Raw genomic sequence first — 18,443 nt, 5'->3', positions numbered from 1 at the left:
ACTAATTTTGTTTCAGTTTGAAGTCTGCTCATTAATGACACAATCAACAGCATAAGCCTGGAGCTACTTTAAGCACATCTTCCAAAACAACAATATATCACTTTTATAGCATTGTGTAAAAATGTTTCCAAGGTCAAATGTCAGCTCTGCAATGAAGCAACCCCCTTTTTTCCCCCCCTGCAGGTTTGTTTTTCCCCCCTGTCATTTTTTTGTATGGTATACCATAGTACGCTAATTATTAAACATCTATGTAAATTGTCCATCACTAGTAACTGCAGCACACGGTCTGTTTTTTTTCTCTTTTTCTTGCCATAAATCAGAGAGACGCAGCTTCACGGTGTTTCAGTAGTAACACAAACACTGCGTTAGTGGCATTTGACCTTTGATCCATGCTGATAGACCGTCTGAAGGCTTCCCTCTGGGCGATTAGTGTGGACTTAGGCGAGGCTTTAGGGCTTGTGTCTGAGTCGGCACTATCATCGTCACCCATGGCCTTGATGTAGCTGCCACTCCGCATCCGACGGCACGGAATCTCCCCTCCACTGTCCGCTGCTCCGCCGCTGCCATATCCACCTCCCCAATCCTCTGAAGGGACCTGGGACACATTCATCCAAACATACACGTGGTCAAAAGTGACCACAAACATCCCCAACTTGGACTGATCTGAAATAACAACATATAATGAGTAAAAAACATGACAGTTAAATACTTTTAGTAGGATTCTCTGTAAATGTGTTAAATGGTTAAATGTGTTAAAGTAAGTATGCATTCCTCTTTGATATTAACTGTTCAGGGAGAGGCAGTTAAACACAATGCAGATTAATCAGTCTCGAGATATTGAAGATGACTTCATTGCACTTTTGGCAGTTTCTTCACAATATCCGTTTTTACAGTCCAAGGACAGAAATATGTTTCATCACTGAAAAATATTTCACACATAAGACAGAAGGAAGGCAATGATTCAGACATACAGACCTAAAACGTGAGCACACAGCATTGGTTGTTAAACAAACACCTCGGCGAGCTCAGCCATGCTCGTGCTCACAATAAGAGCAAAAACATGCATATATATGCGCACATGGAAGAAGATGTATGAGAAAGAGAGATAGCGACAAAGGGACTTACAGAGAGAGAGAAACTCTGACAGCTGGAGAAACACTGACACAGAGAAATAGAAACAGTGTAAGCAAGAGGCTGACAGATGGAGAGCAAATAAACAAATACCCAGAAAGGCCAGTAAAAGAGCAGAGAGGACGGCAAACAGAAAATAGAGGAGGTAGCAAACAGTGTGACCACACATACTGTGCAGCGCAACAAAACATGAAACAGAAGAGCAAAATGACAGGCTTCAGTGTGCTGAGAGCAGGAAGACAGATGAACAGAAAAAAATTCTCCAGTGGGAAAGCTAAATGAAACGCACACACACACACACGGGAACACAGTCAAAATAATAATAATAAAAAAACTGTATTAACTGTAAAACAACTATGGTTGAACTGTTATGAATTGTCTCAAGTTTAAGTTGTTTCAAATGATGAACAGTTTGCTCTTTTCATGGTTTTCTGAACAGCATTTAATTCATTTAATGTGTCAGAAAACTTGCTGGCTCTTCAAACTGAGAGTGCTCTGACTGCTGTCTACCGACTACTCATAAGTACTTCACATAACCCATCTTAAAAAATACTTGCAGTATTTCTATGAGATCAGCTGTAGATCAAAACATTAAAAAATTAACAGACTACGAGCCAGATAAGAATATTAACAATATTAACTGCTTTTAGCATGCTAACTAGCTTGCCATGACCTGTACCTCAATGCAATGTCATACAATGTAGCACCTTCTGTGCCCTCACGCCATTATAAACGGTGTATTGCTTCCAAGATATCGTATTTTAATTTCATAGAACCTGCTATTTCAGCATTATGTAAAACATGGTAAGGGCAGTTAATCACCTGTAAAAGATGGTGAATGCTCTTAACAAACCAACACTTGAGAGCTAAAAGGCCATGAAACAAGCTAGGCTGGGATTAGTTTTTTAGCATTAGAAGTTTCCACACTCATGTTTCTTTGTACACTGTTTATAATCCCCCCCCACCCCCATCAGTTTATCTTTTATGAGAATCAAATAACAAATATGAGTATTCCAAGATGAAAGTGGCTTCAGTATTTCAGATCTTATTAATAGCAACACATTCCTTCTACCCACCTGTTGAGCATAATTCCAGTTACAGTTCAGCCCATTTTTTTTTTGTTTTACTATCGGTCTTGAACATTTTTGTTGAAAACAGCTCCATTCTGAGAGTTTATGGGTCAGACAACAAAAACTATGAACCACAGGAGGCCAAAAAAGCTCTGGAAAGCTAATGGGACTCCAGAGTTAGGTGAGAAATGGGTGTTTGTTACCATGACTGATCCCTTTCATATTTTGACAGTGAAGTGAAGTGCAGTTGTAATTACCATTATGGTAGATGAGTACACTTATTAACCCTGCACACATAACAGCATTCTGTTATTAACTCTGTTTGTTATGTTCAATTTTGCGCACGTCTTCCACCCAATCCCATTTCTTTTACTGTGTGATGAAGGCGAGTAACAGCAGCTCCTTATGCTTTACAACGTCTCAATCTTTCAGTTTTTGCAAATGCAGTGAGGTAGCCAAATGAAAACACCTACAAACATTTCCACACACACAAACTCATTCACAGTCAGGGCCCCAGGCTTTGGCATCTAGCTGAGTGTGTGTTTTTAAGGTCACCGTTTAAAAGATGATTCAGCCTAATCTCCTGATCCCTGTGGCCTTCCACTATCTCTCTCATTTCCTCATCCGGTTATTTTCCTCCTCTTTCTGCTTTGCCCCCTTGGCAATCATCACCTCCTTTATCTCCTTTCTATCCTTGAGCTTGCTTTGCTATCTCTGCATCCATTTACCTTGCTCTTCTTGCCCTCTATCTTTTCCTCTTGCTCTATATTCTCATAAAATAATTTCTTATCTATCACTCACAGGCCAAGGGGAAGAGGGTGGAGAGGGGCTTAGGGAAAGGAGAGTACCATGTTCTGACGCCACACATTGTGATTGGTGTTGACGCTGTGAGAGAAAGCCTCTGACCACTGTAATTCAGACTTGTGAAGATTGAGTCTCTTTTTTTCTTGCATGCCCTGGTCTGCGTTTTAGCAGCAAACTTGAGAGTATATATGTCATGGAAAGTAGGACCCACTGAGTTTGACTGCAGAAGACCATCTGTGCCTATACTGAACACACATCTATAATGCAATAAGATGGACAACAGTGAGACCACTGTTGAGCAGACAGGGGCTATATCCTTTGCCAAAGCCACCCACCTACGGATCTGACCAATGATGAGCTGGCTGGTAACTGATAGGCGGGTGGTACAAATACCACATGTTGAAATTGGTGAAATTAGTACTAGTGAGTTTCTTCTGACTTTCCAGGTTGGAAATCTGACACTTGATTTTTCAATCTGGGAACTCTAAAATTCCAACCTCTGAGCTCAGATGGAATACACTAAAGCATTCCTGCTCCTTTTAGAAATGTTTTCTATCGAACTGGTGTCATTTTAACCCTATATCACAAATAACAGGCTCTTTTAGCTGCTACAGTAACCACAACCACCAGTTAGTTTCTAACTTAATCCTTCAACCAACCAATGGTTAACAACAATGTCCCTTTCAACCAAAGAGCTAAAATATCATTAAAAAAGACTCAAGGAAATGAAGGCTCTAGGTCAATTTAAATAGGGGTTCACTTTTATCATTTCGTTCTGTTTTTTCCCTGGTAAAAGGTGAATTAATATGACATAAAATCCCAAATGTTAGAAACAAAATTCCCAAGCCCCTTTGACCTCCTGAACTTGCTCAATAATTCAAGTGAAAATTTTAAAATGCATAATACTCTCTGTAAAGTGATGAAGAATTCCCACCGGCTGAATAAGATGTTAAATCTTTGTCCGCTGTCTCAACAAGGATTCATATAAAAGCATTTGAGTTTAAAGTCAGTCATTGAAAACAGAATATCTTCTTTTGCTTTCAGAAAAGAAGGTTTCAGGTTCTGGGCTGTTGCTTCAAAGTAGCACCTGAGCTTCTGATGCCCACCAGGTCTTGTCCTGGTGGAACAGATCTGAGCAGCTCTGTATCTGCAGCTCGAGGCAGCTGCCAGCTCTGCTGCTGTGGTTTAATCTGCTTTGCCTGAGCACATCCAGGTGCAGCACAATATTCACTCAATACACCAGCTCTCAACTCCTCCCAAGACTGTTGGTGATGCCTGGAGATACGAGAAAAGCTGCAGTAGGGAAGTTCATTTCTTGTCCTGAGGTGTGAATGTGATGGTAGCCTAAAGTACAGAGGCGAACTGTGTAAGGTCTATCCTTAGGGAACAATAACACACGCGACCCTGCTCTCTCTTCTATCAGCAGACCTCAGCTGTGTCTAAAAGATGGGAGTTGGAAAAACACCAGGGACTCCAGTGGCTACCTGCTGTTTCCGTAGAAACACAGCCTGCACGGCAGCTCTACCTCAACACAGCTGGAGGTTTGTGTGTGTGTTTTTGTGTTTGTGCTCTCTCGGCTGCCTTTTTAGATTCATTGTCTGTCGCAGCAATTTGCTTTTTCATTTTAGAAGATTAATGTCTACAAAAGAGGTAAAAGGGTATTGGAACTATTCCATTTTAAATTACAGTGTGTGACTTAACGTTGGAGACAGATTGTTTAGCGAGGCAGGTAAATAATACGTGGGTGACAATTGATGTAATCTAACTAACAATATTAAAACAGTTGACCTCTTCTCGTCAGGTTCTGTATTTCTATTTTCAAAATTTTTCAATATCAGATGTTTTATGCAAATCAAATATGCTGAATATCAAAAGGTTTGAACACAGTAAATACACAGTGACTTATGAGGAGTGCCAGTGTTGCAGGATTTGAAGCCATCAGCTGTCTTAATTTAGCTACATTCAAAGTATAAAGTCAGGGGGACAGGCTTGTTTCCACTGCAGGATCGGGAACCTTTTTAATAACTAAGCATCCCTACCTGCAGGCCATTTGACACTAGTGGAAATTGTGGCTGCCAACCACAGATCCTGTCCTTGTGAAACATTTTTCAGGGATGTTTATGAAGAAGAAAAAAGTTCCCAGTGAAACTGTTGGGCTACCGGTGAATGTCTTTATTCTTCTCAAAGACTTAGATTTATCCGGCTGCAAAAACTAAACCAACAGTCAAATAACTTCAGGAAAAGGTTTCTAAAGTCCTTGGAGAACTGACACAAACTTGAATCATGTGGAACTGTAGCAGGTGAGCATCCATCAGAGATATCAGATAAATGTAGCCATTACACACAATGTACTGTTTTTTTTTTTGTTGGGACACTGCTTCACTTTTTGACCTGATATTTTAATTTCAGGTGAAACGTGAACCTGATCAACCCATCAGGACCTGTAGATTATGGAGCGACCTGAACATCACTTGCATGATTCTCAGAAATATGTCTCTGTGTGAGAACTGTAGATGAAAAATGATGCAAAGAAACAGATTTTTCACATAGCCCAAAGCATATAGTTAACATTTGTTGATATGTAGGCGTACACAAACCTGCAGATAGTGAAAGGTTCTCTCCTTCATCTTGTTCTCAATGGGCACCAGGGCTTTCTCATAACTTCCTCCCCTGCTGGAAGGATACACCTCTCTGGCCTGACTCACTGTCATGGCTGACCAAGTGCTCCTCTTTAGCGAGTGACCGTGGTGCCCGTGATGTCCTCCTCCCTCGCTCCCTGCCAGAGCTAAAGTGGTACAGGCCACGCACTCGCCAGACCCCGGCCCGCCGCCTCGTTCCTTAGGTTTCTTCATGGTGAGCTCCTGAATGGCAGCATCCAAGCTCTCGTGTCCACTGGGATACCCCCGTCTTCCCCCGCTGACCAAATAGCTGCTGTCGCTGTCCAGGTTGTCATCAGAGCTCCACCAGCCTGCCGTCCTGCTGCGGTGGCGTCTGCCCGACTCGTGCCGCGAGTCTCCACTTTTGCTACGCTCTCGAGACTTGCTCCTCCTTGTAGAGCGAGACTGGTGGCCTGAGTAGTGGCCTTCCTCCCCTCCACTCCTGTGCCCTCCCCCTCTCTCACTCCGGTATTCCCCGGCTCCCCTCGTGCCATTGTACTCCCGTTTGGATGGTGCTTCCAGAGAATGGGACTTGGCGAAAAGGCGCTGCACCGAGTTCACCAGGTGGCGGATACGTGAGGGACTCTCGCTGCGTTGCTCAGCACCCCCACTAGCAGTGCGCTGGTACTGAAGTGTGTGGAAGCCATCAGGGTGGAAGGGCACCTGCTTCTCTAACTGGTCTATCAGGTTAGGGGGAATGTGGTGCATCTTTCCTCCATGGCCCGAGGATAGGCAATCTTCACAAGAGTCAAATGACTGGAGAGGTGGGTGCTGGCTGGGGTGGGAGCGGGGGAAGGTGCCCCCACCAGAGTGGCTATGTGAGTGTGAGTGAGCGTGTGAATGGGAGTGATGCCTCTCCAGTGCAAGAGCCTCAGCTGGACCTCCTGGAGGGTAATAGTGGCCATCGCTGTGACCCTGATAGTAGTCTCTGCCATGGCCATCACACTCCTCTGGCGTACAGTGGCAGGGGCCTCCTCCGCCACCACCGGAGGAATGCTGAGACATGCTACGGCTGACATGGTACCCTTTCATAGGCGCCGGGGCGTGGTGGGCCGTCCGGGCCGAAAGGGGGCGCTGCGGGCGTGACAGGGCTGCACCGGTCTCACCTGGAGCCAGAAAAAAAAATATTTTGGCATTATAAACACACAGTGTTGATGACAGATAACATTCACTTCAGCTGCTACTGAAAAACATTCTCCACAAACAGAATCTGTGTCGACAAATCCAGAATGCAGAGCAGAAGATAAAACCAAAGTGAAAATGGGATTTCAGACGTGGAAAACAATTTCTGCACTGTAGATGCTTGTGTGAGACACGAGTGTGGGAGGCTCAGTGGAGTGTAACTCTTACAACGAAAAGAAATGCATTTCTTTGATTGATGTTCAGATTATTTTCTCTTCGATAAAGTGTGTCCATAAATTGAAAGTGAAAACAATGTTGTTGTTTTTTTCTCCTCTTTTTCTGATGACCATTTTTATTGATGTTGCACTTCATTCTTTTACCCAAGCAAAGACGAACAATGCAGGAGGGAGCGTTCGCCTCACAGGCAGCAAGAAGCGATCAACGACGGCTTTCCTCCTCACATTCATCATAAAGACTGCTCTGCTGGTAAATCAGAAATATCAGCCTCCCTTTCCCTTCTCTGCCTCATACTCCTGTTTAACACCATTTATTGTTTCATTCACATCCAGGCGCTCCTTGTTGCCCGTCTTTCGCTCTGTCCAGGCCTGCAGGGTGTCTGCGCGCTCCTGTGATTTACAGTCGAGGTGTGTTTATCGATCACGTGTATCCTAATGCAGAGGAGATAAGAGCTTCTGAACGCATAAATATCAGCAGTCCATTACAGAGCTGTTACCAGATTACGGTGGCTCTGAAGGGCAACATACAAAAAAACAACAACAATAAAAGTATCATAAGGTATACGTTCTAGTCTTTTATGAGGTGTTGTGTTTTAAAAAATGTAGCTGTATATTATTGCTGTGTTCAGTTTGCTGTCGTGTTTCTTGAAATGTTTTACTTGTCCTAAAATGCATTTTTTTAAAGGTTCTTCTTAATGGTGCTTTGTACGTATAATTGCGTTGCCTGTTTTGGTGTTCTGTGTGTCCGTAACGTTGTGCTTCTGAATTCATCTTACATTCGCCAAACTTTGAGCGTTATCATGAAATGTTGTTCATTCTTTAGGTTGTTGTGCTTTCAGTGTGTTGTAGTTTTTTTGTGAAAGGCACTATACGTTGCTGTGTTCTGGTCTGCTGTTATTGTCCTGTTTTCTCTTTTCTTCCGTCATCGTGTTTCACCTAATGTTGTGTTTTGCACTTTACCGCCTCTGTACCCTGTGGACTATGACATGAATTGGAATATCCAGGTGACTGAGATAAAAGAAACCGGCTGTTGACTTAAAATAATCCCACATCATGAGAGAATGTAATCTTCTCAACAAAGCAAATGCATTAAATTAAATCAATACACCTAGTCAGGTTGCAGCAAGAATATGGCACAAGATCAATATCCAATATCAATATCCAAATAATATGGCTGATGTAAGCAATAGTAAGCCGAGTGTAAACAGGACAAAGGCTTTCTCTGGATTGCCTTCTTTATAGTACACTGATAACAGCTGAGATTACATTCTAAATGTGGTAATCATGTACTTTATTGGACCGGCATTAAATGCTGCTGCTGTAATAATATCCTCTATTAACCACCTCTTTGCTAACTATATAATGAATCACAGGCACACAACTGGTTCATAATGCCCACAAGCATTTCCCCTGATTTCTAAATTTGATTAGATTAAGATGAAATTACTTGATGAGCGCCAGAATGGAGCTGCTTGGCTGGATCACATTCACTGGGCTCCTGTGAGTGCATTTGCACTCGTATTTGCCAGCTTTCGCACAGATAGAAAAGATCGCGGGGACAGATGCTGGGATAATCATTAAATAGAGCGTGGCCTGTTTGCCTTGATTGGGTGAATGAGAGCCGCAACAGAGTAAGCTCACCCACAGCTTGCTGTGTCATTGGTGTAGCCGTGACGACCAGCCTCTTCAAGTCAGATTCCTACCGTGAACAGATTTCAGACAGCCGTGGCACCTGGGTGGACTTTCATTGGAAGAGTGCGTGTTTTTTCACAATATATATATATATATATATCATCAATCAAGCCCCCCTCCCGTTAGTGTGTTATGCAGCTCTTTTTGTGCATGAGCAGGTTGTGCAAAGTTACAAGTACCAAAGTTCACACTCACTACTTGAAACACCTTGTTTGTTATATAGACATTTTCTTCTTTCCTTATTATTTCAAATCCCGAAACACCTGCTTATCATCTGCCTAGAGTCAAGTTTGACACATTTGAAACAGAAAATGAGACGCAGCCTGGCATGCTACCATTTATGGCCAATCAAGGCAGACCTCAAAATAAAACAACAAAGCAGTAAATGAGCTTGTTGATGTGTTCTTAAAAACTAAACTGTCACAATTTCTGAGAAAATACACTATAATGATGCTGTTGCTTGTTAAATCTTGTTTTATCTTTGAAGGATCAAGATGAAGAAATCTAATAAGTGCTTAAATTGGAGATGTAAAGCGGGCATATACTGAAAATAACAATGTGAACGGTTGTAGTGCCAACTTGTGTAGACATTACACTAATCAAACATTTGCAAACTAAAGGAAGACGTTCATGTCACCTGGGGAACGTTAATGTGGGTGGTGCCATCTCTGCACACAAGAAAATTAACTTATACTTCTTCCTAATAAGTAAAAAAACAGGGATTTCTTTTAGATGACAGCATGTCATCCAAAGCTTTAACAATGACTCAACTTTAAGTCACTATATCAAATAATTTGTTGTGACAGATTTTTCACAGTGTGTTATATAAATGTGTGTGCGCTCATGAATAGACTGCAAAAAGAGCAGTGCTACTCTGCCTGGAGGACTAAATTAAACCACATTCTGTTTATTATGAAGTCTTTGGCTGTGGAACAGGCTTCCGGCTGGGAGCTGTCAGTCACGGCTATGCACACATGCATGAATTTGTGGCTGTATACACACACACACATCAATAAGAGAAACATATGCACACACTGACAACTGATGTGATAGTGATAGAGGTATAAAAGACAACTGAATGTTAGCTTCTTCTCATGTCATTCTTTCTATCCATCTCACTATGTCCTCCTTCCTCTCAGTCTCTTCTCCTGACCTACTTATATCCATCCTCTAGTCTTGTCTCTCCCTCCCCATTTCTCATTCTTTCATTGCTTTTTTTTTACCTGTCACTCCATCTGGCTCTGTGCCAGTAAGCCTCTTTGCTGAGTTAATTACAAAGTTTACTTGCATTCAATATATCTTGGCCTCTGCTGATCTGTCAGTCGTACATGGTTCTCGGTTATAAATTTCTTCGTAGATAATTGTGGTGTTACAGATTTCTGTTCACACATTTTACGTAACAAATTGCATACAAAGACTTTTAAGGTACTTCTTGTGTTCTCTCTCAGCCACCTTGCCCTCTACAATTTTAGACATCTATTCAAATGAAAGCATGATTGCACTTCCATTATTTAAACTGATCGTACCTTCCTCCTTTCCCTTTGTACTCAGTGTCCCTTTTTTTTTGTTTTCAATCTACATTTATATTGCTCTTTGGACACCCCCTCTTCTCAGTGTCACTTGAAATATTCAGGAACAGCTTATTTGGAGCTGTTCAACATGCTTTCACTGTTTAATAATGCCTGAAGTCGATGGAATTGTTACTGAGGCTTCAGTCTGGAGCTGTTTCATTTTAAATATTCATGCGATCATGCCAGCTGCTCTGACCCACTTTGCTAACAGCTGAGTCTGCCTGCTCTCTGTCAGCACTGGGTCAAAAGGTGTTTCGAATCAGTGGAACACTATAACTCAAACATCTGGAAAAGCTGCCTTGATTAATGCTTTCTGATATTAGTTTTTGTCCGTCTGGAACCAAAGTACCTCAAAAATTCACAGCAGATTTTTTTGTGAAGTTCAGTGAGCAGGGACATACTGAGCCAATAAGGAAGCCTTTCAATAGATTTAGATGGTATCCAGTTGTGTCAAATTAAAAACTTGACGAGAGATTTTAACCAGGAAAGGCTAATACATTCACATAAAACAGATATTTTCATTCTGGAAGACAGAGAAGACGAATTCGTTAAAAGCTACAAAGATCTGAATCAGTGATTTTGTATGATGAAGCACAATGTAAATTAACTGATGGTGGAGGGAAAGTAAAGTAAAGTGGAAGTAAAATGCTATGAATGAAAAATAGTGAATACAAAGTAGAATAAATTTACAATAAATAATTTGGTCTTTGGAGAAATATGCTTTTCTGCCAACAATTACAGAAGAAGACTGATACAACATGGACTTATTGTTTGGTTATTCAGGGAATTAGCTAGCGGCTGATTTGCATGTTTTGTCCCTCGGCTAGTAAACAACCACAGAACAACTAATTGCAATGCAGTCTCATTCAAGACTTGTAACAGCTCCTCTGGTCGACAGCAGAAAACATAGTCTTATCGTAAAGGGATATAGAACTGTAAAATGTTATGAAATATGTTATTCATTTTTGTCATTAAAAATTGTGACATTCTTTTGTTTTGTCACAAATTTCATGTTAGCCACTTTTAGCATAAAAAACCCCTTGTTTTCACATTGTGGTGTCAGCTATCGCCAACACTTCAAATGCCCTCGACTTAAAGCAAAAAAACCGTGTCACCTCACAATCTTTTAGCCTTTATTGTTTTTTATTACTATGGTTTCATACTGTTGACATATAGCTATTATGCATTTTTGAGTGAGACTAAAACATTTTGTGTCTCAGTTTGGACAACAAATTATAATAATATCTTCATTGATAAGTAAAACTGTCTCTCTCAAGTAAAACTTGCTAAGCTAACAGACCGTTAAGCTTAGCTTAGCATAAAGACTAAAGGCATAAAGACTCGAAACAGCTGTTTTAGCTCTTTCCAAAGGAAGTTAAAACAAATCCATGAAACAAAACCTGTACAGTAAAGATATAACCAAGACATATCTTACTCCTTTAATCCACATAAAAATAATATTTGGATGTATTTGGGATTTAAAGGCTAAAGCAAACTAGTCATATCTATGCTAACTGTATGAGGTGTGTATGAAATATTTTTTAACATCTTTGCTAACAGAGTGCACAGCTTAATAAGGGACAATAGCAGACAATCCTTTGGACAAGTCTCTCATGGTCTTGGAATTTATTGAAACGGGCTAATGCTGCAAGGTATTGTGTGCCTGAATACTGGCTTTGTTTGACTGCAGATACAATGAACCAAGCTACAGCATGGTCAGAGGCAGATATGTCGACCCATTTATAAATATGAGAGGGTAAAGTGCCTACAGAATTGTAGTTAAATAATGGGAAAGTCTGGTATCTGTCCATATGTGCCAGTACAGTAGACTTCAAAGATACTATCAACCACTGCACACTCTGAACCCATAATGGAGAGTGGGACAATAGTGAAATGTGTGAATATGTGATTGGCTCATCTTTGTGTTGGCATGCTCCTCCCTCGGTGCCCGCCAAAAATATGCATGCTGTGAAACTGGCAGAGAGATGAAGTTTCTTTTTCTCAGCTTTTTGCCATGAATGAGCCATTTCAATTTTTTTTCACTGTTTTTCTCTGATTGGACACACACATTCACAAATTGTGCACAAGCACTACACACTCTTCTGTGGCAGTTGAGGGAGTGCTGTAACTAAATCATACTGATCCAGGGAGAATAAAAGATGATGGGAAAGATGCAATATTTTAAGTGTGAACTAGGGAAAAAGACCTGTAAAAATATGTGTGGTGCTGAGTCGGGCAGCTGGTTGCAGCTCATCAGCTCTTTACAAACAGAAAAGACAGTAGATGTGGAATAAGTCCGAATAAATCAAGACACAAATACTGTACATATAATGATTTCAATATCTTTCTGGAGGGAAGACATTGTTGCAGCAGAAATTTTGGCAGGAAGTGGCAGAAGTTAATATCCAAAGATAATCTTTTAGATAATATCCTTGGTGCAGAAGGTAACCGACCACTGACTATTTCCTAAAATGCCTAAGAGGGGGGAAAAAGTGAATGAGACGCAAAAAAAAGCAGTGATAAAGACAGAGAAGAAATGTAGGAATGAAAAGCTGTGGGGGTTTTACAGTGAATGTGTGCGTATAATAGACAAAGAGAGACACAAGCCCAGGAGAAATATGATCCCTTCATATGGGCAAAATTGAAGAGTGCCTAGGGGGCATTCCCTGTCTGAGTCTTTTCTTCCTCTAGCCTCGTTTCCCCTTCTCTCATGTTTGCCATATTCCACTGCAACAACCTGCTTTTTCTCCTATTTTTGTGTCCCACAGTTACACCTCTACTTATCACTTCAGCAGAAACTGTTCAACAAGTCCAATGTTTTATAGGAAATGTAAGATATTTCAAACAACAATATATTCAACTTAATTCTTGCGACTTAATATTTCAAAATGCAGGACTTGTTTGTGATGGTGGCCCAGAACATCAATTCCAAATCTAAATCTCAAAATCAACACGATGGACTTATACCCGTTTGACTACAGTAGCAGTACTGTCCTACTCAGTTCCTGTTTGGTCAGGTTTAGGCACAGGAGTTAATAAAGACATCCTGTATTTGAACAAAAAAAAATACATATTTTTTTTATTGCCCTTTAAAAACCAACCATACGAGTACATTTAGATTGAGTTACTATTTTATGCCATCTCTCTGGTTTAGCTTTGGTCAGTTTCAGACAAAAGGCATCGTGTAACAGGCAAGAGTTTGTGTTGTTAAGCGGGATTAATGAAAATTTAATTAATTAATCCCAAATTGGTTCAATCTGTAATACATGCCAGCTGAGTCTTCCCCTTTATGTAAATGGTCCAGGTAATGTGGTTGGGATGTACAGTAGCTCCAGGATTTTAATGAGAGCAGATTAGGGCTAGTGCACCAATGGATTGGTCAGGGAGGTTAATCTGGTGGAAAGATAATTAAATGACTTACAATCAGAGTCCAAATGGATCCAGAGTAACTCATCTAAACGTTGCACCATGAAAGTGTCTCAAAAGTGATAACTAAGCTCCACTGATGCAAAGTCTCAACAATCACATTCTGCCTCCTTGAAACAGCAGAGTTGATGCAGACAGTAAAAAGCAAGTTAGCAGTTAACCACCAGGCAACAGTAGAGACACATTACTACAGACTGGGAACAGTCCTGAAAAAGGGAACTGGAAGAAAATTGTTTAGTTGTGAGAGGTTGACAGGTTGTTTCAGCGAGTCTGTCCTAAAGGGCAACCGTACAACTCATACAACTCATCAAAAACAAAACACCAAAGAAGATGTAGTTAGGCAGCAAACAGGCCCAAAAACCAGTTACTAAATATTGGGACATTGTCAACTGTGTCCTCCAACTCTAAGAGGGGAGAGAGTCATTAAATGTGTGGCTGCTTTATGCGCTACGGATGTGTAGCCTTAATCAGTTGGTCTTTACCAGCTGTTCAAGCTGTCACAAACTTCCCTTTACAGCACACTGCAGCCAAACTAGAGCCGAGAAAATGCCTCAGTTTGCAAAGCTAGTTCAGTAGCTATTAGATGTGATTTGTGTATTTAAAAGATATCCGACTTGTAGGTAACACACAGTATGTTTAGTATTGAGAAGGGTCAGTGAGGCACTGGTACTGAAGCAATGCAGCTTTTTCTATGAAACGACTGATTTTTTTTAAAGTACTAAACAGGCAGATAAATTTGATTGATATGACTGATTGCATCATTGACAGAGTAGAAATGTGCAGTAACACAGTGATTTGACATTGCACTGCATTTGATTGCAACCTGCACAACACAACCAGTGTTGACTGTTGTTGAAAAAGATTTCTGAGTAGGAATTAAATCTTTGCAGGTCAATCCTAAAAGTTTTGTGGCACTCGAGCAACTTTCTCCTGTTCCGCTTGTTAGTATAAAAGTGTTTGTACTGGTCACATTTTTATGACTTAAAACCACCTCCTGATTGGTTGCATTCATGTTGCACGCAGTGTGTTTTTGTAGTCCATTGCAAAACCTAATACAGTATCACAGATGATATCACAAGAGGACTCTTCTGAACATATCCACAATAAGAAGATAATGGCTGGTAATCACCAGAGATTTTTTGCTCTCCCCTCACTCTCCTCCAAAGTAATCATATAAGTGCTACAGGGTGAATATTGTATCTTTTCTTTAAGACAACATATGCTGTCTCACATTCATTGGTTTGACTCTGAAATTGATGAAAAAAAAGATACAATTAGACTAAAGTTGTATGTTTATGCCACTGAAAACAGCCTGAGAGGGCTTCTGACTGTGACTTAATGAGAAGTAAAATACCAACACTACTTAGAGAGCTGCTCACTTGTACTTGGCCTTCATTTTCCCTCTCTGCCTCAGATAACATGAGAGGGGGAGGGGTTAACAGCGATCAAAGGCGGTGAGAGAATAGCATAACTGACTCATTTCTGAGAATCAGTCAATACACTTTAGGACTTAACCTTCTGCTGGAAAGCTCCAGCATACACAAGTAAAAAGCATGCGCAGTTATGGGGAATTTGTATTCTTCAGAATCAATTTTATCCTTGAACAATTACGTAGCTCCGAGTCAATCTGAGATGCCGTTGAATCTCAAACCTGAATTTGTAAGGAATGCAGGTTTAATATTTCTAAGGGGAATGAGTAAGTAGGCAACATTTGGAACAGCATTTTTGGTCCTAGTCAACAGTATTAAGTCATCGTGTTTCCATCCTTCTATCTTAAAAATCCGCCATGATCCTTCAAAATCTATTGTCTGTCAGGCTCTTCATCTGTGTATCTGCCGCAGCAACATCTACCCCATTCCTTTCAAACTGGTTTATCATCTTCCCTCACAGTAAATGTAAAAAATGGGCAGTAAAAGGGCAAAAAGTTCTCTGTATGTTCAACTGGATGGAGCCTTGTTTTGCATAAAAGTCTCAGCCCTCTCAAATGCTGTGGACTTCTTGCTCTGTCGATGCAAACTACTGCATTTCCTTAATAAAAACTAAGATTAAAAGCAGGGTCTTTTATAACAACTCTGGGTGGGGTTGACATCAGAGCTGGGGACTCGGACTCGTGACTCGGACTCGAGTTGCACTTAGTCTCACTAAACTGTGACTTCAGACTCAACTTGTACTCAACCTCAAAAGACTTCAGACTTGATTTCATCTCTAGGCTCGAGACTCGCGAACAACCTTTATTTCATGTTATTATTACTAATAACTCATTATTTGTCTGTCATTCATCTTTTTGTATGATCTCTGGTTCTGAGCTAGATGTAAACACCAATGTCACGTCGCGCATAGGCCATGTGTGAAGCACACATCTTCAGTATCATACATTTGATGCATTACTTCAGTATCAAACAATGGCGAGTGCGAAAAGTTCAGCAGTGCCTCAAATCATAACGTATGGATACAATGCCTTCACACAGACAGCCAACAAGCGGACAGCAGTGTGCAAAGAGTGCAGCAAAAAAATGCAAGATTGTAGAACTACATCAAACTTCATCCAGCATCTGAAAACCCACCCAAAACGGTTAGTCATTTTAAACATTAAAATTAGCAATTAGCCATCAAACTAGCCACGACGAACTGTGTGTGCTAATGCTGTGAACAGGCAGATTGTATATTTGCTGTTGGCATATGATGTGACAGACTTTGGGTTAACATTTCACCAGGTCTAGGATGTGTCAGATCATTAGTCTATGTCATACCAGCCAACAACTGAGTAGTAAAATCTGGAAGATTTTATGCTAATAAAATAGCTGCCAACACTCCTGTTTTTCCCTGGTTCTCCCATATTTCGAACCCATCTCCCACTGCCCTACAGTTTTGTCATTTCTCCCGAAATTGACAAGCCCCAAATTTATTTGTTAATAACCATAATAATAATAATAAGAAGAAGCGCACAATAGCAAAGGTTTTATTTTGAAAGCTCAGACAGGAAACCACCGTGACTCGTTAATCATTAATAATTATTTTTTTGTATTTTTTTGTTGAAGAGAATGCAGTTATGGAATAGAAATAATTCATAGTGTGTGTCTTCACATCACATTGCAGTAGATTATCTATAGTAAAACCTACATTTGATCAATTTTCATACTGTCCAATATCAAGGTCAAGGTCAAGGTAACTTGATTAACACCCGAAGGTAGATTTGGTTACAGTTTCAGGAGAGGGCATCTCAACATACATATAAACTTCAGTGACAGCAGACAGTTAAAACACCACGAAAACAGACATGGGCAGGTGCTCGAAAGGCTAACTGATCAGGATTAAGGATTTTACAGCTCTATGGTCAGAATTTTAATTTGATTTAGTGTTAGCGAGAGACTTGACTTGGACTCTTGACCAGAGACTTGAAACTTGACTTGAGTTTGCCCCTCAAAGACTTGAGACTTGACTTGGACTTAAGCTCAAAGACTTGAGACTGAGACTTAAAAAGTGGGCAGGGAGGGGGCATAAACAAAGAAATGCGTACCTGTCATTACAATTAACATGTCAAAGACATGATAATGCTATTTTTAACATTCTGTTGAACTATTATAAGCATATGACAGAGTGACCGATCATCATCCAATGGTGCTTTTGATTCCATCATTCTGAACTATTTCAAGTTGGTCTAGTAAACCGTTGCATGTCAAGACAGTAGTTTGTTAGTCTGTTTGTTTTCTCAACTTCTTGCCACATGCGGAGGTGTCTTTTTGCAAACCACCACAAAAGTTAAATTTTTTTCATCGTACTAGAGGCAAATTGCAGAGAGGAAACAGACAGCAGGATTTTGCACACCTATTGGAGATTCTTATAGGAATGAATAGACTTCTGGTTGATTAGCATACGATCACACAAGTGTGCAGAAACCAGAAAAATTTAGCTCTTACGCAATGCCCTCAGCAGTTAAAAGTAAATAAAGGCCTTGGCCTCCATTTGAGGAAATATGGTAACTTTCAGAAATCAACAGCATTATTGATCCAGTCTAGGGTCCATTTTTTCACACCATACAAGAGTCACCCCGATTTCTCTGTTCATAAAGCCTTTGAAAAATCTACTTCTCAGGTTTGGCTTAATCTTGACACTTGAGACTCTTTGTAGCTCTTATTCAGAGGGGGTCAGGTTTCAGCTTTCTTTGCAGTGGACGTGTCTTTCAGCATTTGACATTTCTACCCTACTAGAAACTACAAAGGTGTATTTGCGAGCTAAAACATGATGGCGCTTGAGGATAAGGGGTCCCTGATTCCCTCTCTTTTTTTTTTTTTTGATATTTCCTCAGCTCCTTTTATTTGTCTTATTCCCACGTTCTCTTAAATTTCCTGACAGCATCTCCCCTCCTCAGCTAATACGTAGGGTACTTTTCATCACGATAATAGAACTCCTTGATTCCTGCACTTGCATCCCTCATTCGCATACTTTCCTTCTTCCTTATGTCATGACACCGACCCTGTTAGGATGTGGGACAGATGTGAGGAAGGACTCATTAAAGATTCCTTGCTCTACACTCCTCCAGAAGCATCCTATCTGTCTGTCCTTCCTCGGCTACATTTAAGGAGAGAGGACGCAAGGACGCGGGAAGTTTGCATAATGAAAAGTCTAATTATCCTTCCCTTCTTGCATCTATTCCTCACTCTCTTTTTCTATCACTCTTTCTAAGGGTTGCTCCTCACTCTCCTCCTCAAGGTTTCTCTGTTCACTTCGGTTATG

At 40.7% G+C, this 18,443-nt stretch overlaps 1 protein-coding gene across 1 annotated transcript in view; it reads right to left on the bottom strand.

Annotated features, from left to right (window-relative positions):
• Nucleotides 1–18,443, bottom strand: part of dlgap3 (discs, large (Drosophila) homolog-associated protein 3) — a 61,331-nt gene that overhangs the window by 16,721 nt on the left and 26,167 nt on the right. Inside the window, exons 2-3 of the mRNA XM_072370880.1 lie at nt 5,603–6,768; nt 381–595 (exon numbers count right to left, since the gene is read on the bottom strand). Coding sequence (XP_072226981.1) covers nt 381–595; nt 5,603–6,694 — 1,307 coding nt within the window. The 5' untranslated portion in view covers nt 6,695–6,768. The remainder of the gene's footprint in view (nt 1–380; nt 596–5,602; nt 6,769–18,443) is intronic.

Source organism: Leuresthes tenuis, unplaced genomic scaffold (assembly GCF_036924035.1).
Source record: "Leuresthes tenuis unplaced genomic scaffold, fLeuTen1.0.hap1 SCAF_18, whole genome shotgun sequence".
In the NCBI taxonomy this organism is placed as follows: domain Eukaryota; kingdom Metazoa; phylum Chordata; class Actinopteri; order Atheriniformes; family Atherinopsidae; genus Leuresthes; species Leuresthes tenuis.
This window is presented reverse-complemented; position numbering and strand designations above follow the sequence as displayed.